The sequence below is a fragment of the Battus philenor genome, unplaced genomic scaffold, assembly GCF_028537555.1.
Source record: "Battus philenor isolate CCGP_79_NKW_IND1 unplaced genomic scaffold, ilBatPhil1.0.hap1 SCAF_22, whole genome shotgun sequence".
Classification (NCBI taxonomy): domain Eukaryota; kingdom Metazoa; phylum Arthropoda; class Insecta; order Lepidoptera; family Papilionidae; genus Battus; species Battus philenor.
This window is the reverse complement of record NW_027181685.1, coordinates 11,760,238-11,787,343: the sequence shown is the minus strand read 5'-3', so window position 1 is coordinate 11,787,343 and position 27,106 is coordinate 11,760,238. Positions and strand designations below refer to the sequence as shown.

The following is a 27,106-nucleotide window of genomic DNA, read 5'->3' as shown; positions in this document are numbered from 1 at the left end:
CATATATAAAATGAGTTTAATAATTATGTTCAATTAGAATATTTTACGCATTTTATTGCGAACTATAGTATGTCAACGGCAGGAAGTGATAGCATATCAAATAGCTTCCGCCCGGCTGCATAGCACGTCGATGTAATATATTTTAGTTTAAAATTCCATGCAAAACAACATACATGTCTTATCGTCTCTGTCCTTATTATTAACGGCAGATATTTTATAACAGAATGTCTAAGAAGGCACCAAAATGCTATATTTTACAGGATTATGTACTTTAAAATTGATGTACGTTCAAATGTCAAACTTGGCTAATATAATTAACTTAAATAACCAGGTACAACAAACCTTTAACCGTCCAATGCATGATTATACAATAAAAAAAATACAACAAGGGTTAAGTCGTTAAAAATAATTTAAAACCGTGTTGTTTTTTTCAAAGGCTATCAACGAGAATTTGGCATCGGACACATACAGGCCGTCATGTATTTTTATAAGAGAAAAGGTTTTTGTATTCTTAAGAAAGTAGAACTGAACAGAAAATTAAAAAAGAAGAACATAATTAATTTTAAGAACTAATTCATAATGGAAGCGAAATATAAATTTTGTTTATTTTATATAGTCATTTTAAAATTTATGTAGAATAATAGAGAAAATTTATTAAAAAATATATATATTTGAATGAAGAACATTGTCAACTACGTGCATTTATGAGTTAAGAAAATCAACGAACAATTTTATGTGACAAAATTAAATAGCACCATAGTATAAGGGATAGTAAACTTTGACCACTGTATTTTTATTTTTGCCGATTTATACGTCATGACGGATTACGAATTGTTGTTTGTTGTGCGTACATTTTTGTTATCGAATATCATTTGTTTGGCCTCCTTCAATTATCTTGTTAATTTATCCTGAATTTTAAATATTTTTGATTATTTTAATAACTGTTGTTACTGCAGTAAAGGGACATTTCTTAGTTTTATTTACCATCATATAACCTAAAGTTGAAAGCTATGTATTTTATATTATATTTGATCACAAAATAGAATGTTTAGTATCCCCTTAATCAAGTTTGACATTTGAATCTTACTTACATTTAGTTAAGTATCTAAATTTCTGATAACATTTTACTAATATAATAATTTTGTACAAAAATTCTCTAGATTTTTTACATTTCTTACTAAAATGTTGTAGTGGAATGTAGCATAGTTATTACAAGAGAATGTAACATATTTAAAAACGTATCCTTTACTTTTTAATTTAATATTAAATAATGTGTAGATTTGTACAAGAAAAAACAAAACTTAGCACGCTTTTTCAAGAATACTGAAATTTATTGAGATTTAAAAAATCTAACTTACATCAAGAACTGCGTTAAAAAATATTTATTTCAGTAATACAATAGTTAATTACATACAAGTGAGGCAAAAATATGAATGTAAAAAAATGTTTTAATTTTACATCAGCTTCTACTAATATTGGGGCAGTCACCCAGCTTGTTCCTCTGCCTCTTATCCGGCGCTGTTCACAGTAAATTTAAACTATAGTCGAAAATCTCTTTTTAAGACATTTCCGCTATAAGCAGCTTTTACAGGTTTGAAATTAATAGTGCATTTGTGTACCGCTAGGCGGAGCTGGTGGCTGCGGTCCGCAGGCGTGGCCGCGGAGAGTGCAGCGATGATGAGGAGGACCTGGGCCTCCCGCGCAGCCCTCCGGCCTCACCACCCACCGACAAAGCACAGGTAAGACACTTAAATATCTAGAAGTTCAATCTGAGTATTCAACATTTTCATGTTTGCCGATAGACATACTATCGCCATCTATACGACAACTAGTATATTTCTTCAACTTGTGTTAGTTCTATTAATATTACGATAGATGTCACTATTTCTAATTTACAAAAATCCTTTAGTGTTTAGTACCCGGCGTTAAGCTGAAATTAGCCGATTGACTCTTTTCTTACGTCGATGTGCAATATTTATCGCCGGGTATTGTATGAGATAATTTCTATAAATATATAAACAACCAAAAAACATAACTAAGTTTATTATGTGTTATCTGTTATCTCAATTTGTGACATAAATATCTTATCTATATCCGCCGCACAATTGTACAAAGAAATCATCTGATTATTTGTTTATTACGTCACTAAAATTTGATTATACTGTAAAAGTAATATTTCATCAATTTGAGTAATAAAGTGCCCGTCGCTTGTACCCGATGACTTTGAATCTTAAATCAAGATGAAGTCAATATTTCAGCCGTAGCAAGTGCGCTGTTTAACATGATGCGTTATAGAATTACGAAAAAACCGGCTGGAAGCAGCCTCCATCCTTTCGACTACCTTTATAAACAACACCTTAAGTCTAACTATCAAGGTGGACTTTCCTAAAACAACATTTTCACATATATAACGACTATTGACACAGCGGTTTTGACAGCTCAATATGTTTGACAGTTCGTACGTTGCAAATGTAGATTATTGTTTAATTACAATTACAAATATTATCTATTTAATTCACATTTAATCAAAAATAAAATGTTCACTCTTAAATAAGTTACATTAATTTACTTTTATCTATTGGAGTCGAATAGTTCAACAACTTCAATCAGTACAAAGTCTGCACAGACAGATAGTACACAATTATTAAGTTATTATCATTACGATATTTATTATTTACGAAACCATTGTTTATTTGAAATATACATCAAATGAACTATATGTTCCCGCTTGAAACCTTATACTATATAAATGAATATAGATGTAAATGCAGGCGAAACCATAGGCGGAGGTTAGTGTTAACTTTGAGTCAAGCGCGGACGCGCGATGACCTCGAAACACTTTCACTGTTCCATCCTTCGCAGCGGCTCGCAGTGCAATGTTTGCCTTTGTTTGATACTTTTAAAGCGTAACATGCATTATTTTAGAAAAAATATTTTTAAATAGTTTATTACTATTACAATAATACAGTATTATACGGTTTTTTTTTACTTTTATCGCCGACAAATAAGATTTGCAAGTTGGAATTCTTGTGTTCTTTTTCATTATTAAATACATTATCGACCATGATGATTTACGGGTCATGAACGTGGTCTCTTACTTCGGGCCTCATTGGTTAACCTATGGAGAGGAATTTCTCTACTTATTCTCAGTTGTGTTGATGATGTTTGACCGGAAGCTTTTACAGCTTCGTCGGAACTGAGTTCACAAAAGGATTTGTGAAATTATCAAAATAAAATGATTACTGGAAAGTCATATTTTAATAGCATCATGAGGTTTGCACGTAGCAAACCGTTCTACCTGAGTAGAGATGCGTAGTATCGGTGTTGTGTATCCGGCTTGGCACGGCAGCTTCGACAAATCGGTGAACCAAGGAAAGATCCGGATCTCACCCCGATTCGTCCACGCTGTTCGCGGTTAGGAAGTGGACGAACGTTCCCAAAAATGGATACTGTGGTGTGGTATCTAGGGTCTTGTCTTGTTTATAACATGGTGTCCTGTGCGAAGCGAAAATAAAAGCCAAGTTGAAGTGACAGTTGTTCTACGTTGTACAGAGAACTGATCATGGTGCAACAAGCACCTCCTGGATCCCCAACATTCACATTATTTAATCAACATAATTACAAAAAATTAATGAAAATTGAATTATATATAAAAGAACCCGTAAGGTAAACAAAGTTGATCAACATCAGCAAAGTCCAAAAACACGTCTGCGTCGTGCAAACGACAGATGCTAAATGACATTTTGCGCCCGTGTAGACGCATCCTTATATCGTGAAACGAATTAGTTGTGCAATATCAAGTAATGACTGTCTAACTACTAGAACATTAGCTGGATATAATTATGTACGCAGAGAAACATATATCATATATGTTCTCCGGTTTTTTATGTCTACATTTAAAAATATGATCGATATATATTAAAAAGAATATATTATCATCATTATAATCTGTAAGACGAAATGTCTTGACAAGAGTGTACGTAAGCTGCGCTTGTCGAAACTTTGTCTCCTCTCTAAAACTTTAACATTACAACGGCCATTTGATTAGTGCTTTATGGCTGCCCAGTGCCATTTCAACTGCCAGCGGTACGATTGATACTTGCAGTCGTAGGTCGCGCGTTCGTTTCCCAGGACACAATGTTTTATAATTGACACTTTATGAATTATTGACTGTTTTATCACTGCTCAAATAAGTTTTAACAGGATGGAAAGCATGCTCTGCGTACCATAACACTACAGTACGATTACCAACCCGCCTGCCAAGTCAAAGTCATCTTTAGTGCTCTATGGGTTCAAACAACATTTATTAGTACACCTATCCCCCGATTTACACGGTACTTGTTTTACACGTTTTCGTTTTTACACGGTTTTTCCAAATAAGTATTTTTTGGTTTGTATCGCACTCTACTAAATGCTACTGTGATTGAACACGTGTGCTGTGTACACATTTTACGGGGAATCCCTAATGCTGACTTGGCTCAATATGATGTTTACAAAGATCCTACGAAAAATTCGAAGCAATTGTTAATAATCGATTTTTTATCATCTCTCATAATGTAAATATTTCTGTTTCAATCATCGAATCGGCACAAATAACTTGGTGATGAAAGTGAATTCGAACCTTCGATTCCGATAAAAAGAATGAGAGTAATTTTTGACAGTGATAAAGGATAATAAAACACCTTTGGTTTTATTTTTTGTTCTTCTGTTTAATGTATATTTTAATTAAATAAAAAAACAGTGTTTCCGTAATATATTAAATAATTTAACTTGTCAATGCGTTTTATTTTTATCTCTGTGTACATATAAAAATATTGAAAAAAATCACAACAACTGTTAAATAGCAAAATCATGCATTATCTGCGAGTTTTTCGATTTACACGGTTTTGACTTGAAAATTTTTAATTTTCGATTTACACGTTTTTCTCAGGAACGTATCTACCGTGTAAATCGGGGGATAAGTGTACTCTCGTAATTTTAGTTAAAAACAAGTTCCAGCTGGAACTATGACACGTTCTCGAAACCCAGTTAAAGTGTAAATAGTAGATATCTTTGTTCGAATAACATTTAGAATGATATATGATCCAAATAGATAATTCATTTTATCAGATAATTCGACACTTTATCTTAAATATATTCACGGAAATATTTCTTAAGAATAATGAAATATGTAAATTCTGTTACGAAACAAAAAAAACCGACATGAGGATGGGAAAACAATACCAGCCTACTGATGTCGTTATTTTCAGCTTGTTATAACTTGGTAGTGTTTAAGTAAAAGTAAATAGGTGCCTTGTCAAGCATGTAGCATGTTAGACCTCGACATGGCTTAATATCAGGCGAGATACAGGTCAAATACTCATATAATCAATACAATATTGACAAGATTAAGTACACAACGTTAATATTCTTTTTTTTATTATTAATTCTAATTTGTATCGCTAGAGTGTTTTGTTTACAATGTGTTTTTCTCGCGTTTACTGAGCTCAGACAGTAGGGAGATGTATTGTCACTGTTTACGAATCTTTCTTCTCCTAGCTGCGAGTCACGACTGCGTTTTAATATATACCATTTTTCTTATGAGTAAACATAGCTAATATATATATATATATATATATATATATATATATATATATATACAAACCGTTAAATGCCTTAAAGTTTATGTCGAGCCAACTCGTTAAAAGATTCTGCAGTAGATTTTTTCTTTAGGAGGTCTAGTAAGTTGAATGGTAGTATAAGGGATAAGTCTGTCCACATTATGGGTAGACGTGATACAATGAGCTTTCTGCTTCGTGGTACCCATTCCACAATCCAAGGGCCCAATGGCTAACAGTGTATCTAATTGAACATTAATTATCTACAGAACAAAATACGTAAAAACAAAATCAATTAATTACAGAATGGAAGTTTTTCGACAGTTATTACTTAAATCATTTGTCAACGTCTGTACCGGCTTTTTTTCAATATGGCGACGGAATATGCGCACTTCCTTCACGTATCTCACTTTATGTTATGTAATAAGTTTTATAACCATAATTAAAGCGGTGAAAGAGGTTACCTGTAATTTGTGTAGCTAATGGCCAGTGATGTTGTATGTTGCGTTTGAGATATAAATATTTAATGGGTCCTTAACTTTCACGAACTGTTTCATGAAAGTGCGACGTCATAATCCTTTCAGCTGTAAGACGTCCACTACTTTAAATTTTCAACAAAACAGTTTGGAAGATGTAATGTAGATTTTAGTTATAAATTTCCATAAGAAAAATTATATACACGCGAAAAAAACATGTTGTAAACAAAATAAACCAGCGATAAAAATTAAAATAAAAAAATGATTCCAATTCTAAGTTATTGCTTGCCCTAAGGCTTTTACAGCTTCGTCTGATATGAGTTCACGGAGCGGAAGGGTCCATGAACTATACTCAAAATTAAAGCATACGTATTTCAGATCCTACAGACACTCTGATAAGGTCGAGGCAGCTAAGAGTCTTACCTGATCAGTGTTGATGTTGGTATAGTGCCTGTGGAGTTAGAGGGCAGCGTGAACCACTCGATAATCTAAGAATGAATATTGATCCTGAAAAAAAACTTTTAGCAATGGCTCTCTTGTACAGTATCCGGCGATAAATATTGCACATCGACCTTTGGAAAGAGACAATCGGCTAATTTCAGCTTCGTAGAGCATTATCTCTGTCCCACACTAACTATGTGACGTTTTGTCATGCGACAAAGATAACGCTCTACCAAAATTGAAAGTTGCCGATTGTCTCTTTCCAAAGGTCGATGTGCAATATATATCGCCGGGTACTTGTACCAGCTTTGAGTTGGACAAAGCTGTCATAAGAGCGCAATCTAATTCTAGTTTTGTCACTGTAAATGATTCTGACTTGATATAAATGAATACATCTCATTATTTCGAACCCATATCCATGTATATACGATATAAATAATTTTCCGTAAATCTTCCTCAACCATTTCGAACTAAACTTTACGCAACACAATAAAATAATTTAGCGAGACGTAATTACGTTTCATGATTTTCTAATGTCATCTTGCTTTCCGCTGTCAATGTCGCCGCGTTGTATGTACAAAAAAACTTTCTATTTTACTGTTCAAATGTATGATTTTCGATGCATTTTTTACTCATACTGCAAAGCCTTATTGCATCGTCGTTTCAGCCAATAGACCCACTGCAAGGTATAGGCCTCCCCCAAAAATATCTATAGGGGAATATACCATAATCGCCACGTATGATAGACGGATTTTGCGATTGCAGTGTTGAGGGCGTTATCTCTGTCGCACGAAATACGACTGACATAACGTCACATAGGTAGTGTGGGACAGAGATAGTGCTCCACAAAGCCGAAATTAGCCGATTGTCTCTTTCCAAAGGACGATGTGCAATATATACTACACGCTAAATTAAGTGTTGTAACATCTCGTAAACTAACCTAAATTTCAAATTATTTAGACAGGGATTAAGCTAACACATAAAGCGGCGACATAAACAAATCTGACGAATTAATTACGTTAATTCGGTCCGCACATGGCAACACTAGCGCTGCAGCCACACATGACCATTTAAGGCTTCGTCGAAACACAGAGCGATGTTGGCCGAATGTAACCGATGTTTGTACGAACGCTACGAATGTTGGCCGACGCAATGGATGTATCAAAGTCATATGCCAAACAAAAAACACATTTAAAAAACTTTTAAATTAAACGGTTTTTTGATACCCATATTGTGGTGGTTGTGGAAAAATATGTACCTAGTCCGCCATATTGGAACGGCGTCCATCTTGAATTTTAAATTTTGACATAATCATCGTGTTTTACTAGTAGCCCTTTCATTTGATACCCATATTGAGGGGGTTAAGGAAAAATATGTAATCCGCCATTTTGTATCGGCGGCAATCTTAGATTTATAACGTTATTGATTTTATTATATTGTATTGTCATCTAAATTAAATGTGTGTACCAAAAACTTAAATTTCAAATTCTAATTATGACCCAAATAAATAAACAAATAAATTCCGTACGGGTCGAATTAAATAAAACCGTTTAAAAAGGCGTATTAGAATGTAATACAAAAAAAATATAGTTTATTTATTAATGTATTTATATACTCAAGCATTTAGGAACATTTGTAGTCTCTTGTATATATCATGAATTGACAGAAGAACCCAATTTAATTAAAATTAGAATCAGATTGACAACACAAGCACAGGTCTGGTCATGTTTTGACTACTGCTGCCACCTTTGAGACGGCTTGGTTAAATGCTCGAAGCACTTGATTCAATAAAACGACGTGCTATTGGATCTATGGCTTTGAACACCGCCTGCGAGTAGCGAGTCCGTCAATTTTTTACAGGATTCATTTTGGGGAAAATGTAAATTGAAGAATTTTGGAAATTGAACTTCTCCCACTATCCCCGTTTCACCATAGCAGTGTTCCGCAACCGCTGTGCCATGGCATACTGGTGTACCGTAGGATAAATGGCACGTTACGTTCATTCGTGTTTTAAATTTAGCATTCAGTGTATCACGAAATTCTAGCAAAGATTTTAGTGAGCCGTAGATGAAAAAGTTGCGGAACACTGATCTTAAAGGATCACAGTGAAGTTCCCTTAGAGACGTACTAAGCATTTCCAATTTATGTTTATTATTCAGACAGGCCGAGTGTGAAACAATGCACCGGCTTTCTTATTCCTTGAGAAATATAATCCGGGTCTCTTTACTTACTAAGTCTCCGCACTTCATCTTCAACGACATCGTCGCTTTCCAGGCGAGTTGGTGGTCAAAGGCGGACTAATAAGCGATAAAAAAAATTCCTGAATGGGATATGGATGGGATGGGGATAGCATCCTTTCATTTAAAGCAGTATATGAAACAGAAAAATATATTTAGTAAAAGTTTTTTTTTTACACAAAATCAATAAATAAAGAGGAAACTTTAAAATAGGTTTTATTGATTACAACATATTTATATTTTATATTGACAGTGAGATATGTCAATAAATTTTGACAATACGAAATTTATATTTTTTTAAAAACAACAAAAGACCTTTAGCTAATAGCAGAAGAGATCGACAAAGATGTACCCGCCATCATACTGGATGGAATCTTTGCTGAAGTTACTTCCAGCACTTCTAGCACTATCACTTTTCGTGGTGCTATTAGCCAGACAATAGCAGTTAAAAAGTCGAGTTTCGTCCTTTAGACCTAGCCACTTCATTAAACGCCTGCCGAAGCCTCCTTAGAGCTCAACTACCTCCCAATCCGGTGAAACTGGTATATGGCGACCCGTATCAAGACTTCTCTGGAAGCGCCCTGCCGCTTCGAACCGGAGAAATCTGCAAATACCTCTTAAGTAAGACTTAAAACAATAATACTATCATAAACATAATTATATAAACCTTGTTAACAGATTAAAAATTAGTACGATATTTATTGCAGAGTTCTTAAATAACAAATGTTTGAATATTGGAACATTGGTTCGAAGTGTGGATACGGCGTTAGATATTGTTCAATGCACAGTCGCCGCGCAGCGCGTGTCATTGCCGCACGCGCTATCGAAATAAAAAAAAAAGAAAAACGTCAAATCGCGCGCGAAAAATATAACCTAAAATTACTTTTAAATATGAATATAAATAGTTTTGTGTGTTAGAAATTAATAATTAAGTTTTAATAATTATTTTAATGAATATTCAGTTAAATATATATATATACATTTTAGATAATATTTAAGTGATAGGTGTAGAAAGTTTTGTATTGCAGTGTTGTGATTGACTGTACCGTGAGATTTCATTGTATATTGTTTTATTGTTATAGATTTTTTGTCGCTTAAACAGTATGTGAGTCTGACGTGTTTTTATTTTGTTATTATTATTATTTTTTTGTTTTGGCTACTCTTATAGCTTATTATTCGAATGACCATCAGTATACAGGAAGATTGAAAATAGGTTATAGGTGTAAATGATTTAAATTATTAAAAGCATGGCTGAATCCAGTTAATAATGTGTGATATACATTATCAAAAAAGTCAATGGTTCTTAAGAAATAATAGCTAACGTAATAATAATATAATAAGATAAGGTTCAGATTACTACATATTATTATAAAATAAATTATTATTTACTATCTGTCCTTATGGAATACTGCCAATAGTTATCGATCAACATTCCAATAAAAAAATTAATGTAACATATCTTCTAGTGATCAATTTTAACAAGATTATTGGTAACCTATACAGTCAGTATATACGTTAAATTTTTTTTTTTTTTATTTAAATTACTATTAGGTTCAATTACGCAATATTAAATATTAATTTTGCATGCTTAATGATAAAGGCTTCTTTACATGAAGAAATTTCGACACTAAACTAACTTAGTTATGTATATATTTAACAAATCAATTAACAAAGAAAATAATCTTGACCATCATGATGTACTTGTCTAAAATACACAAAAGGTTTATCATTATTATTTCCCCTGTAAGATGTCCACTGTCGGATTTAGGTCTCCCCTATAGATTTCCAACAAGACCGGCCTTCATTCAGAATATTTCAACGACCTAAACAAGGTCGTCTGTCATTCCTCTGACCGGTCTTATTGGAAATCTATATAGCCTATGTTCAACATTAGACGTTTTAAGCCATAAAGTGATGACGTCACTTTGAAAAATTGATAAAGCCTAAAAAAGTAAAGAATCAGCTTTGTGCTTATAGCGGAAAAGAGACTGGACACTCCTAGTTCTAGAGACACGAAAATGCGCCAAGAGTCCAATTTGATGATTTGTCACGGACAACCCTTCTACCTTTTCATAGGCTGTTTGATCTCAGAAAAGCCCACTTTTGTTTGTTAAGATCACTTTCACATATGTTTAAAATATAATATATAAATACATAAAGCATTTTATTCGTAAGCTGTATTATTACCCAAAAAAATTGCTAAAAACAAATTTCCGAAATAAATAAATATCTGGTTACATTAAAACAAAGCGCTTTAAAGTAAATGGTGTATATTAGGTGTAAATTAAAAAGTTTTCTTACGTTAATATGTATATCATTGATTATAAATAGAAATAGGATACGTCCATAGTGTATTTACAAGACAGCGTGAAGAACTGACTATACCAGGGTTTATTGCAAAAAGTCTGAAATTCATTTGCTGTAAACGGAATGTGATTTTTTAATAAAATGCCGCAAAACATTATTGGACTACTTTTAACAAAAATAAATTCACGGAGAAAGGTTATTATTCAATACACGAATATTTATATAACAAGAATCCTTGGCAGTGATGTCGCCTGATTATTTTGATTTCATTTAGGCTATATCTGATAAAGTGTATATGTATATATCTGTGTTAAATATCATTAAAACATGTGTTGTTGTGGAATTCTTCCTACTTCTTCTCCACAAATATAACACTTTGCGAAGCAGAGTAGTCAAAAATTAAATAGAGTAAAAAAAATAAATATTCCCTTCCTTTACAATTTTGACTAAAATAAAATATAACAAAATAATATGTAAATTAATAATTAAAAATGCAACTAAATAATTAATATAAAAAAGTCTGATCTTCAATAAGTTGTCGTATGCTTATTAAAAAGAAAAACTACAAAACACTTTCGTAACTTGTTAAAAATCACAACGTACTTGTCATAGAGATAATCGGCAACGGAAAGTTGCTTTAAACAAGTTTTAGATGAGCACGGAACGATACGGCGGCTGATGTAACTACGTTTCAAGTGAAAACTTCAAATTTGGGAGGAAAACTTTACTTAAATAAGTTAGTTTAATACAGAGTAATTGGTTATAGGAGTAAAAGCTCTCAAGGAGTGAATATACCTTATTTGCTGTCAATCAATGTACTTGTATAACAGCCTATCCAAAAATTAATAATTTCGGAAATAATAAATAAAGCAATGATAATATAGTAAAAAAGCGTAAAAAGCGTTTTAAAAAATATGCTATATGCAGGGTGATTAGAAATAAGTGTACTAAGAAATAATACTGATATAGGAGTATATGAATGTAATTTTTATGGACTAAACATTGTTAGGACGTCGTTAAAATTGATTAAGAGACTTTGTAAACACCGTAACATGCAAAAACGTGACCAAAATTAATTCCGGAATTCCGGAAACGTAAATATAAAAACAAAGGAACGCTAATGTCAGGAATATATATATAGATCCTGATAATAATAATAAAAGATTTTTTGCTTACAAATATGCTATACATTTACTCCTATAAAAGTATTACACTTATAATCACCATGTATAATTATGGAAGACTCCAATAGTTCAACAGTGACTATTTATAACAAATACACAGAACAATCCATCACGATCATCATAATAATTTTGTTCATAGAACATCAATGAACATAGGCCTCCGCCATAGATTTATAGAAACCTTCGACTTTAACAAGTTCGCGTGTCCAGCTTGTGGTTCATGGTGTCCGCCCCAAAACCTTAAGTACCTTTTTATTGATCACAAGATATCCTGTCCTCTGGGAGTAGGACAGGGTTATGTTAGATTCCTACCCACTAAAATCACCTCGGTGGTCATCTTCGGTATCTTTGGGGGGGGGCTCACCGGTGCCATTAAATACTGTGCCAAGACACATCCCGGGGGAATCCTCGCTGTACCGCAGCAACACTAGACCACTTCGCGTTACTGCCCATCTCAAGTTTGTATTACGTGGACGGGACTCCACCTTCAACGCCCGCAAACCCAATGCCATTAACCCTAGCAGTCATCTGTTTTGCACGCTATGTTGTCTACCTACTGCCACTTAAACCAATGCCACTCCTCTGGGCCGTATCGTTTATTTTTATTCGTCTACCCTGTAGACAAACCCCGAGCATGGGTCTATCAATATAGAGTGAGAGCCCGCGACGTCCAGACCTTCGTTATATTATAAAAGCTGAATAAAAGCTTATAAAAATTTATCTCCTTAACTTATTTTTCTTATTATTTTCTGCACAATACTTACAAAAACTTTGTAAATCTACACTACACTTGAAAAACTCAAATTTTATTTCAATACAAAATTTAATGATTATTTGCAAAAGTTAATAGAGTAATGAATCGCATTATTATATTGTTGATTTCACAATTTGTTGATATGAAAATTTTTTTACATTATTTTTTTTTAATTTGCTTTTTTAATCCGTTATAAATCTACATAATTAATTTTCTTGATAAATTTAGAGTATAGATCGCGCAATTTCATTCGCACCAACGTATATGTATATTCATCGCGCGTACGCCTGGAGTAGACTTCAATGTGTCTGGGAAGATAGGGGAACCATCGAAAGTGACTGGGGATTGTGGAAACATTATTCGTAAAACGAAGGTCTAGGCATCGCGGGATCTTAGTAAATAGGTAGTTGAGCGAAGGTTAGCTTGTTGTCATGTTTTAGTGTTTTACTGTAGAGTATTTTAAATATACACCTATCCCCCGATTTACACGGTACTTGTTTTACACGTTTTCGCTTTTACACGGTTTTCCAAATAAGTTTTTTTTTTGATTTTTATCGCACTCTATTAAATGGTACTGTGATTGAACACGTGTGCTGTTTACACATTTCACGGGGAATCCCGAGCTTATGTGCTGATTGTGCACACGCACTGTCTGTATTTCTTCGCATAAAATTAAAGTTTTATCAACGGAAAATTGTATTTGAATGAAAGTTACACAGTTTTAAAAAGATTTAATTTTCCGTATTCGTAAATTAGAATTGAGTGCATAATTTAGATTATTATAAATAAATAAAAAAACAGTGTTTCCGTAATATATTAAATATTTTGACTTGTCGATGCATTTTATTTTTATTTCTGTGTACACCTAAAAATATTGAAAAAAATCACAACTGTTAAATAGCAAAATAATGCATTTTCTGCAAGATTTTCGATTTACACGGTTTTGACTTTGAATTATTAATTTTCGATGCAAATCGCGGGATAGGTGTACTAACTTTGCAGCATTAAAATTCTCTATTAATAGCGGAATCTTTGTGTTTATATCTCAACAAGGTAATACCAATTAATGATATAACGAATGGATGAATCCATAGAGCATTGGAGTGAAAGATTTCATTTATAAATAGTATAGTCTGTTATACGGAACGAAGGAAGCACTTGCAATGTTAAGCTCCGATCGGAATTGGTTTAGTGACATCGCCCGCACCGATGTACTAATCTGTTTAGTGACGTCACGGGATATTTTTACCGGTAATATTAACCGATTCACGAATTATTAAATCGATAATATCATAGAATCGAAAGATACTGACATATAAAAATATATAAAATAAAATTGTTCTGTGTAAAAGTTTTAATATAGTGAATGTATAATTTGTTCTCTGTCAATTAATGTATGGTAGGCCCTACCTAAAAATGTTTCAGTGACAATTAAAAAGCGTTTCAAAAGTAATAAATAAACATCAAAATTGTGATTGATACACATTAAAATTAATTTTTGTTTACCATCTATCACAGCGGATTATTTATTTTTCTTTAGGAAGAACATGGTCGCTATTTATCTTTTAATATTTTCCATACTCTCCTATCATTCTTTACATGATCTATCTTTCATTCATCGCGTAATTTTTTAATATCACAGGTTTTGTTATCTCATTTATTTGCATAGTATACACCAATACCTTACTTTGCGTCGTGGTTACGTTCAAAAAAACACGACGCAAATTGAAACGCCGCAAAGTGAATTAAGATTTTCTATAGCAAACCATGTAAAGATCGAAGATACGTTGCAGGGTTACGATAATACTACTTTTTAAAAAGAAAATTGACCAATGTAAACATTTAAAACAGAAAAATAATATAACTCTGCCAATGAAGAAATTGGAATAATATTTACTTTTTTTGTAATCAGATACAACTCGTAAAAATATATTTAAATTCATTATTCTCTTTTACAAAAAGTACAACACACTACGTAATTGTAACTGAACTCTTAAAATCAGCAAACCACAGTGAAAATAAAACTATATTAAAATTGCGTTGATTTTTAGTTAGAAAGGGAATCCCCGAGTTTTGATGGCATGGCGCTATTAGAAACAAAAGTGTTGCCATCTTTTAAAAAAAAAGAAGATTTAAAAAAAAATTAAAGACTTGAACCCAAAACAACACAACCTCGAAAATCTATCGACGCACAGTGAATTACTGTCACCCCAGCGGATTACTGTCAGAAATTATGTACCTTTATCATTACAATAAAAAAATGAATATGTGTCACATGATTTCGAGTGTTCAATTTATACAGTATGATGGCATATAGGTGTAAAAGGTTTAAAGTTTTTTTTTTTTTTTAATTTACATAACGTTTTTAGATTCAATTAGACAGTTTATACAAGAAAGAAAAACATACTTTATGTTTAAAGTACCTTAGGAGTGGATATTTCTCTCCTATTTGAAATGAAAAAATGTTTGGTGAAGTCAACTTTTTGACTGTTACACAAGTAACACCATTACGGAATGTTTGTGTTTGTCAAAGTTATATGTGTATACATCTATACACCTGCGGGAATATCAAAGTTTCCAGCAAAGCGCAACGAATGAGATACAGTTTTATTAAAGCCATTAGTCGAAATATGTCGTTTATCAAAAAAAAATCTTAGTGTCGGTCGAGTCTCTGGCCGATATAATATGATGGTTCAAGTGACAGCTATAATATTAACAAGTCTTTGAAGTATAGAATAGAAGTAGATACTCGTTACCTTGTAACCAAATCGCTTGTCTTGAAACCGCGAAACATTAATGTATTTTTAAAAGGAAATTAATATCGTAAATATCAAAATGTATTCATAGGTTACGTTAGAAACAATACGATTGAAGGTTTACAACACAAAGAAAGAGAACAATTACCTTAATGGCCACACTGTATCATAATTGCGAGCATGAATTTTAAAAAAAATATTACGCAAAGGAGCCTTGCGTTTTGCCAATGCCGAACCGTTCACATGTGTGCGTAGCGTGTTACTAATAGTTACTAGTGATGTGAAATGGTCAAAATTATCGATGTTAAAAAACAACTATCTCGACAGTCGATAGTACGAAAAGGCTTTAGAGTGTTGACGAGTCGGTAGATGCGTAAAAGGTTTCAAACTGGGCGGAATAACGACATAGTCAAAGTGATGTGAAGTCGAATATGGGCAGCACAAAACCGATAATTTTGAAGATTGTTTGGTCACGCCTATGCCTTCCAATGGGCATATATCATAAATACAACTATGTCCGACCAGTTAATCGTAGTATCGATTTTTTTATATCGCTTACGGTTTATGGAATCTTCTTTGCTACTGTGAAACACTACAACTGTGTTTAAAATTAATTCGTGATTCTGATATAATATTTTTTTTAAATTATAAATCTTCGTTTATTTCATCATCAATATCATCAGCCGTAAGACGTCCACTACTGGACTTAGCTTTCCATATATATTCGTTACACATATGTCGACACATTTTACAGAAAAATCGATTAATTTTTACTGTTCCTGCTTTGAAAAGTTGCATACTAGATGGGAAAAGGTTGTCGATAACGAAGGTGAATATATTGTTGATTAGCAACAAAAACTTGTTAAAAATGTTGTTGTGTGAATTTAACTTAAGTAAGCGATATCACTTTCCGGTCCCTCTAATATTTCCAAAGGGTCCCGTTAAAGTCTACCATCAGCGTCTTAAAATTTTTTGAGTAGTGTGTACAATACATTAGCTACTTTAAACCTTTTACACTTATAATCAATCATCATGTACATGTAAATAAATCTCTGTTTCCTTTGGTCACGCCGTATCTTAGAACGACTTTATTAATTCCATTCAAATGTTCCTAAAATTTTATATAAGATTTTATGGAAAATAAAATATAAATATGCGTAGAAACTTTTTAAATTGTATTGACAATCAAAATTTAAAATTTGACAGTTCGCTATGAACTTCGCGCATTTGTTAGTCCACTTTGATGTTTTAATTTAATATACATAGCCTAGATAGATTTGCCAAAGATCCGTGTTTGCCAAAGAGAGGCCCACGCCCTACAGGTGGGTAATTTGATTGTTAAAGAGTGGCGATTCGAAAGTGGACTTAACACGAGTTTAACTTCAAATAAAAAAATGTATATGTTCCATAGGGAGGCGTAATTTTATAAATGCTATGTGGTGGGCATTGCAAAAAGTTTAAAAATTACTGATCCACATCGATGTCGACATATATAATATCCGGACATCACTATTTTCGGAAGCATATCCGTTTTGTTTTGCGCAACTCAAAACACAGCGACTGCGAAATGAATGTATCCTTGGAAAAATTCGGTTTTTCACGGCTTGATTTAGTAAATAATGTAAACGATTTACTTCTAAATTTAACCCAAATTCTCTTTAGTATCATTACGTAACATTTCAATGTGTAATGTCGAAATTTTTAGGCCGTTGATCAAAAATGCAAATTTAACGTTCAACGAACTATGTAGAGGGCTATGCTTGAGATTGCTCTACGAGATAGAATAAAAGTTGAGATCCGTAGATAAAATGAAGTATCGAGTAACAAACCAGAACAGATAACAGAACAGATTGCTACTCTGGGTACAAAAGTTCTTAGGCAAAGATTTTGAATCGGCAAGCGTATGACGTCTCCTACCAGTTGAACAAATAACCTTGTTTTGCTGTCGTCCAAAGACAGAAGATTTTGGCAGCTTCAAACCGGTCCTATTGAAAATCCATGTGGAAGCTAGGAGTGGATGTCCTATGCCTAAAAATATAATAATTACACATTAAAGTTTTTGCCTTATATTAGTTTAACATTTGGCACTGCTGTGTTTGGCACTAATCGGTGTAACATAACTCCTGAAGATGCCCCGTGAAGGGGTGAAACACGTGTTGAGTGATTTCGCGGTGGCAGTTGTGTGATTCGCATTGTTTGCCGCATACGCATTTATCAGCGGGCTGGCGGGCGGTGCACTTTGTTGCACGACTACTACTGTATGAAAGTGGCTAAATATTGGTCCTTTTCTTACTTAGTTCAACATTTATTTCAACAGGATTCTTTATATATCAACATTAAATTTTTACTTCTTCTCAGTCATACACTATTGTCAGAGTGGTTGTGGTCATGCCCCGGTTGGTTCTGGTACCCCTGCTACCGTTGTTATGCGCTATCATATAGTTCTGTGGTAAGTGGAGGAAAAGCATTCATGTATCGCTTGCCTTCCACTTTGCTTTGTACCATCAGAGGTTCCATTGAGTCTTCATTACGGTTGACATGTCCAAAAATCTTGAGGATTCATTGCGCTGTCTACCAGATTCTGAACATCCATGACTACATTTACAGGGCGTCAATTTTCCGATAATCCAGAATACGCACCGTCGTCTTAATCTACGGTCTTTATATATATACCATACCCGTAATTGAATATAATTTGGTTTCTAGAAGAAAGTAGACGAAATTTTCAAATGAAATATATATTGTTTATATAAGGTCTGACCTTTTAAGAGTCTGAAGTTTTCACTTAGCCTTTCTACTCCGACAGCTGTATCCCCAGTACGTCGGTTCGTTAAATGTCAAACATTAGAAAACGTTTTTATTAACACCTTTTCCTTATTCCCTTAATAATTAAACTAAATACATATTATTCGAACTTAATGAACCCTTATATGTATCAATACGTTGACCTCCTAATTATAGGTTACACTAGAAATTCAAGTCCAGTTTAAAATAACCTTTCAATACTACCTTTGTTCAACGGGTAGAAGGATCATTAGGAAATGGTCGCCGCTAATGTGATTCTATGTTCGCTTTCTATACACTTTCCACGGTTCAATTGTCTCGCTGTTTGATAAAAGTTAGGTGTTGGAAAGGTTTAATTATATACAACACTAGATAACCTGACAGACGAAACACGAGTTAAAGTAATAAATTAATGAAACAATAATGCAACATAGTATACCAAAAAATATATTAGAGGAAAACAATGTAATATATAAAGTAGACCAAAGAAATTAGAATAGGGGAAAAACTGTAACTGCGATATAATGGAAATTGTGGAGAAGAGAGAGACGTGATGTATGGAAGGAGAAAAACAGAAAGAACGAAAGAAAATGTGAAGAATAAAGTAGGAGAGTTTAACAAATAAAGTCCCTGTCCAACCGAAGATATGTGTAAACGAGACGTCCCTAAAAAACCAGAAAGACGTTGTCATAGCTACGAAACATAAATATAAACGTAATATCAAAAACAATGTTATTGTAATGCTTTCCAATTTAATTAATTTTAGTTTTAACATTGTTATATATATTAAAGTTAATTCTATTTTTGAATCGCGTGCCGTTATATTAATATAAGAGCCAACAATAAACTTAGTAGTTTCGTTTGTGTTGTTTGAAATATTCATTGCCTTTACTAATCGATGATATGAAACCTTACATCATTATCATCACCGACGCAGCTGGAAGAATTGCTTGTCTGTAGTGGCTGTGGGACCATTGGTGTCGGAAGGTTTTCGAGTGGCAGCGACCTGGACCAGGTAGACACGGCATGGGTACGCCTCGCACTAGCTGGACGAACGGCATTGTTCATCAGGGTGATATTTGGGGAAGGCCTATTCCTTGCCAGGGGCGTCTATCGGCTATGATGATGTTGATGATGAAATATATTGGGGAAAGTTTATCCTCGGTCTGAAAGGCCAAAGGATGCAGCACAGGCCTCGAACTATCTCTAAGCGAAGCTTTTTAACCAGCAGTGGGAACAAAGCAGGGTTAATAAAAAAGAACAATAAAAAAGTGTAATATATTCAAAGAAGGATATCTTTATCAATCAATAACCACTTATCGAACAATGCAATAATTAAATTATTTTACAAGTATTAAGTATATACCATTAATCTTCAACACCGATAAAGTGATTACTTTGTCGTCCTCGTAATGAGGTGATAATAGAATGAATTGCGCAATTTTTATAATAATTATTCTTGTTTTTTTTTTTTAATCTCGAGTTTACGTGAAAGACTGCCAGAAGTTATTTGTAAGTCGAATTTCAAAAATAAAATAGTAATTAATGTGCTATATTTCATAGACTATACTAGCTGTGCACGTGAAAAAATATTTAGTTTTTTTTTGTGTTGAAACATTTTTCTAAAATAAAAGTAGTCTAAGTTACTCCTTATTACATCAGCTACCTGCCAGTATCAGTCTCGTCAAAATCGGTCCAGCCATTTCAGAGATTACCCGGAACAAACAGACAGACAAATATTAAAAAATGTAATTTTGGTATATGTACCGTATATTATAGTTTATTCGTAGAACGTTATCTCTGTTGCACGACTGAAAAGGTCACATAGGTAGTGTGGGACAAAGATGTTCTACGAAGCCGAAATTAGCCGATTGTCTCTTTCCAAAAGTCGATGTGCAATATTTATCGCCGGGTAATGTATATGTTATTCCAATATTTTCTTCACCAAACTTTTCTCTAAGAGTGTGAGAAAAAGGAGCTATATTTACTCAAAGCTAAATACTTTTAAATTTTTTATAATCTAATTGGTGTTTTAAATAATAATTACCTAATAATTCTCATGTACCGATAAGATATACATTAATGTTATTAATAATAAACCAATTAACCTGTTTATTATGTTTTGGTTCGGTAATCTATAGAGTGTTTATCTATCGGAAAAATAGTTTTATGAAACGTCAGCTTTGCCGACATCACTAGCGCGCTCTATGAAGTAATTTGAAGGTTCCACGTGGGCTGTTACTTGTTTGAGAGAGCCGAACATCGTTCTCTCTTTCTTCTTTCTTTTCAACCAATGGACGCCCTCAGCAAGGCATAGGCAATAAAAGTGACAGCCACAGTGATTCAGTCTTTGTTATGCCCGTATCCAGTGACTTACCACTATGTGGGGGGGGGGGGGTTCACGCCGCGTATACTAGCTGGTCGACACTAGTGAACCTTTCGGCCACCAGTCGCACGGGCGATGTACCCCACCAACTGCCACTTTATACGAACAATTCTTCGAGCTACGTCGATGATCGTGATTCTTTTGCGAATCTCCTCATTTCTGTTACGATTTCGCAACAAAAATTATAAAAAAGATTAGTTCAGGATAAGTAGAAACAATTTGAAGCTGACACAAAATATAAACAGTATAAATACAATGTACGTCTCATAACAATATCTCTGGAACCTCAAAATTTTAAAGAATTGAAATTTTGAAAGGAATTTTCCTTTCGTAGAGTAACATTTATTAAGTTTTAGAATGCTCAGATGTTTGTTTTTTTATTTATTTACTTGGCCCCCGTTATTAGGGACCTTTCGTACTCCATTTCTTGTACGATAGAGTTTGATATTCTTTCTTTTTCTTTTATTTCTGTACTCCTCTATCATTCTTTATATGATTTATCTTTCCTGTTCTTTCGTTCTTTTTATACTTATTTCCGTTTGTTCATCCCCTCGATCCGGGTTATATCAAATTTCTTTATCTTAATCTATATTTATATTATATATTTTGTGCTATTTAACAATCTTATTTAATATGATAATCTGCAAAATGGCTGTCATCAATATTTTATTGAAAAATAAGCTTTTTGCTACAATTACATGTTTAGACGCTGGCGTTTACGCAAATGGAACAGTACACGAGAGAAACAATGATAGAAACACTAGGGAAACGTCGATTGTTGAATTAAGCGTAATGTTTTCTAACGGCTGCAGTCGGCGGTAGAAAGCGGAAGTGGGGTGTGTGCAATACAACGGGGGGATCCGCGACCGGATGCACACGATAAATGTATTGTCTATATCACATTTCACAATAATCATTTGTAACCTTTGTGGGTTAGAAATCTATATACAGTATCCAGAGATTAATATTGTACATCGACCTTTGGAAAGAGACAATCGGCTAATTTCGGCTTCATAGAGCGTTATCTCTGTCGCACGAATGACAAAACGTCACATAGGTAGTGTGAGACAGAGATAACTCTCTCCGAGGCCGAAATTAGCCGACTGTCTCTTTCCAAAGTTCGATGTGCAATATCTATCGCCGGGTATTGTACGGTACACCATATTCGAACAAGCAATGGTTTCATTAATAATAATAAAGAAATGAATTATGATTTTATAAAGAAAACATTGTTCAATATTCTGATTATTACATTTTAAAATTAATTATTGTTTAGTGATTATTTTTCCTCTAAATTTAATTTTTATTTTTTATTTTATGATATAACTTGTTTCACCTACCTTTATTAATTTATCTATATATAGCCGCGCCTAACGATTAACAGGTAGAGAATGCCTTTGGCAAGTTAACCGTTGTACATATAATGTGTAAAATGTATTTTAAAAAATTAAATCTATGGCGGAGTCTTATGCAGGCAGTGGACTACCTATAGCTGAAATTATGGTGATGATTATGATCTATTAACAGTATCCGGCCTTAAATATTGCACATCGATCTTTGGAAAGAGACAATTGGCTAATTTCGGCTTTGTAGAGCGCTATCCCTGTCACACACTACCTTTGTTACGTTTTGTCAGTCGTTGTATTTCGTGTGACAAAGATAGCGCTCTACGAAGCCGAAATTAGTCGATTGTCTCTTTTCAAAAGTCGATTCGAAGTGCAATATTTATCGCCGGGTATTATAATCATATTATTATCTAAAAAGAAACATTTGTAACAAACATTTTGTATTGCATCAAAGCTCACTTATGCTTTACATTGTACATTTCTCTTAGATTTTAAAATTCCAGTGTTGTTCCAAACGGATTTATTGTATAACATGGAAGTTACAAAATAATCGCCCGCGCTCCCTTTGAATTGATGGCCCGATTTCCCTGTTCGTAATGTACTCAGGTAACAGATTACGTGACGAATCGTTTGTGTGATTTGACTTTAATGAGGTAAACTGTAGCCTGACGAAAGCCTTCGTAAATCCTTAATTGCGTGACAATCATTTATACAGGTGATTGGTGATACGTAAAAGATATAAATCGTTGAATATATAGCTCATTTGTTAGCAAAAAGCTATCTAGCTTTTACATCTATTTATAATCACCATTACTCCGAAATATATTACATTAATTTATTTTTTTATATTGGAATATTGTTATTCAATTACTTTTAGCATTATAAAGTCTGTAGTAACAGACAGTAAACAATACTTAATTTTATAGTTACATTATTATTTCTAAAGCCATTGATTTTAGAATAAGGTCATCTAGGGATAATTTCAGCTATAGAACATCCATTGCCTCAAAAGCCTCCGCCATAAATTTAATTTTAAGTAAAAAATAATTAATTTTGCAGTTTGCAATATTCCGAGTAATTTTTTTAACTATATTATCATTACATTATTTATTAATAAAACAATTGATTTTTTTGGATACGGTGTACTATTATTTGATAAATGAGTTTTTACTTCACACCTTTAAATGTTCACTTATAACTAATCATCCAGTAGAGTGTTCCGCAAGAGACTACAACACTCGTTTTTAGGGAGCGACCGCTAACCACGAACAGCGTGGTCGAACCGAGGTCGGATCCGGATCCCTGCTCGACTCGCCTTTGATCCACGATGCCGTCCAAAGCCACACACAACATCAACACTACGCAACTCTACTCGGGTAGAGCGCTTTACTATGTGCGAACGACATCGTGCACCTGGAATGGATCTGTCCAGCTTCTTTTTTATTATTAACCTTCCTGTACCCGCGCTAAATAGTGTAACACCTGTACCCGCGCACGATGTAACGGACCGAAACCTTAAAATCCGTAACTTTGTTTTTTTGGGAAAACCTCTTGGAAACTTATATTGTATTTAAAGTTAGGGATATGTTTAATAAATTAAACCATTTTTTTTACAATTATTTGCATTTATTATTGTTGCACAGTCTTCAGAAACAGCCATTGAAACGCGTACACCTGTACCCGCGCCGGTCTCTGGCAAATCCGAATGACGCTCAGTTCGCCAGAATGTGGCCCCCACTCAAGGTCGTATCAAATTAGGCAAGTACTAGAAAGTTCATTAAACTAGCATTATTCGTTCTTTATTTAAAATCGAAAAAATCATTCTGTCGGTCTCTCAGACAAACGCGCGGGTATAGGAAAGTTAAGTTCACAGACCCATCCGCTTCGTGAACTCAGTTCCGATGTAGCTGTAAAAGCCTCCGGGCTAACAGCAACAACTTCAACCGATAAGTAGTCCACAAGTGACTTTATTAGAGCCACATTTATTTACAACCTTCAACTGGGACTTTAAACCTACTTGTAATTATCAATAGTTAGAAATAAGTTGATAAGAAGAGTAGAGAAATGCATGTGATAACCCAATGCCATCAGGTAAAACTTATGCCTTCAATGTCAAACAGAGACATTTAACATTCATTTCTAATGTTTACAATATAAAACTTTGAATTAAGAATCAAAGATAGATTAATCTAATGCAAGATATGTAGCTACAAGATAACGTGTATAAATAAAGGGCCTTAATGAAGAGATGTTTGAATATAGAACCATACAAACAAAGGTGGTTAAACTGCGCGTCGTTTACAGGTGGGTTTGTTTTGGGTGCGTTCGCCTGTTGCGTCACTGTCGCGGTAATAAATTATGACCTATTCAACCTTTTTATACACTTGAAGCCAGTGTTAATTAGTATATTTTATATTTTTAATCTGTAATTTATTTCATTTTAATTGCTTTTCTGATTACCGAGTAATGTTTAGATTTTATTAAGGCCTGAGAAACAACAGAGCGAATTTACGAATAAACTCCATGCAACAGTCAAGTCTTTACATTCGTGTAATGTAACACAGCCTTCTAAGTTAATACTAAGACTAAGTTATTTTTGTGCCAAAAAAATTGTATAAGATTTATTTTTTGCCGACCAACATATATATAAGTCAAAGAAAAAAATTCAAACGACAGGCCGTTTGCATGAAAAATGTCGATTTAAATACATTTTAATATTTCAATCTTAATAACATGCATTTTTAGTCCCTTTTTTACACTTCTAAATTTTCGTATATAATATGATATTACATAGCTGCAAAACCGTAGTATCTATTAAAGTCAAAAAATTTCGCGTTTATTCTCGGTACAATTACATATAAAGTTTATACCGAATTTGTAGCCATTAAGTGTAAAAAATAATCCACTTGCTAACTAGTTTCTCGGCGAGAAATATTTTGTCAGCGTTATTCATAATATCGAATGTTTTATGGTCTAACGCACGCGAAACCACCCACATGGAACTCTTATTGCGTGTGCGGCACGTTATTTTGACAGCGAGTGTACGTTGTATGTTAGATTTTAAATACAGCGTTCTAAAGACAAAAAATATATGAAGGTTACAGGTGTAAAAACTTTAAAAATGTGTCTGTCAAACGTATGGTACACTTTTTTCGAAAATCAATGATTTTATAAATAATAAATAAACATAATGATAATATAAACGAAAAAAACATTGTAAAAAATACAGATAACTACATATACTACTACTACTCCGCTGGCTCAGTGACCCAAAGTGGGTCTTGGCCTCTGAAGCGAGAGACTTCCACTTTCCTCTATCTTGCGCCATCGTCTGCCATTGGCTGACATTCAATTCGCGCAAGTCTGCCCCAACGCGATCGATCCAGCGATACCTGGGTCTACCCACTGGTCTTGGACCCCTCGGTTTTTCCAGGTACGCTACCTTCACGCTCCGATCCGATCCCATTCGCTCCAAGTGACTAAGCCAGCGGATTCGTTAAGCTTTATATTACTACATATAAAGATTATTTATTATATACTTTTGTCCCGGTATACTTTAGACAGCCGGAAGTTGATATTTTAAAGTGATCACTTTATACAGTGTGATTGGAAATAGGTGTAAAATCGTTAAAGCTTTTTGCTGACAAAATAGACTATATATTCACTTTGTCAAAGTTATTACGCCTATGACCAATCAATCTGTGTTTTACGTTGTATAATCAATTTCATAGTGGTGTTAAGTTTGGACTAAAATGGAGCGGCCGCCCGCTTACCACGAACATCGTGGGCGAACCGAGCTTGGGTCCGAATCCATACTTGGCTTGAATGTGGTTCACGCTGCTATCCCATGCAGCATACACAATATCAACACTACACAGCTCTACTCGGGTAGAGCGGTTTACTACGTGGTAACGACTTCGTATACCTGTAATGCGTCTGTTCAGCTTCTGTTTTATATTGAAGTTCACGAAGCAGAAGGGTCCCGATGAAGCTGTAAAAGCCCCCGGGCCAACAGCATCAACTTCAACCGAAACCAACCATAAAATCTTTACTAAAAAAATACCTCGTCTGATGTTGTAATCTATATTTACTAAGAAAAAATACCTCGTTCGATGTTGTAATATGAAAGTCTGATGTTACTAGCAAAAAACCACGATTTGAAAGTGTAAAATAAATTGAAAATATATTCCACTCAATTAGACCTTACACTTTCGAATTGTCTGATGTTTTTAACGCACGATAAATATATTAGCATCACTATGCTAATATATCAACTAACCCAGGTGATTAGAATTGTGATGATCTTAAATTCGTACCTAAAATCCTGGGTCCCCTTCTTTTTTTTAAATGGCTTCTCTTTTTGAGATCCTCTCATTCTCCACTGCCATTCACGTTGAAACTCGGATAAACTATTTTTTCACTTAAATCTTTTATTTCACTTTCTTCTTTCATCATTCACAATCTCTGTCTTTCTTCACATTCACATCGTCTTCCGAGCATCTTCTTTATTCCCACATCTTCGTTCCTAAACCACAGATTGCTACATTATCACATTTTTGACTCAGTTTTTCGATTTTATTTAAATTTTACTATTTTTTGTAATTTTTATTCACAGAATTATAGCTATTTTATTATCTTTTCTTGTTTATTAAACCTATATTCATGACTAGCTTGGTATCTTGATCGAACCTCTTTGACTTCCTTCTGAGTCTTATTCTATTCTATTGTATATTGTACTACTTTTTCGGAGTATTCTAGGAATATAAGGCGCTATCTGTCGTCTCCCATGATGCTGTCTTCTTCGACCTTCTTCTCCATCTTGACCTCGGAATTAGAGT

At 33.8% G+C, this 27,106-nt stretch overlaps 1 protein-coding gene across 3 annotated transcripts in view; it reads left to right on the top strand.

The window, feature by feature from the left end:
* LOC137923693 (calponin homology domain-containing protein DDB_G0272472-like) overlaps window positions 1-27,106 on the top strand; it is a 196,361-nt gene that overhangs the window by 149,871 nt on the left and 19,384 nt on the right. For all 3 annotated transcript variants that reach the window (XM_068766930.1, XM_068766931.1, XM_068766932.1), the window contains one exon: window positions 1,626-1,739. In XM_068766930.1, the coding sequence (XP_068623031.1) occupies window positions 1,626-1,739 (114 nt within the window). The remainder of the gene's footprint in view (window positions 1-1,625; window positions 1,740-27,106) is intronic.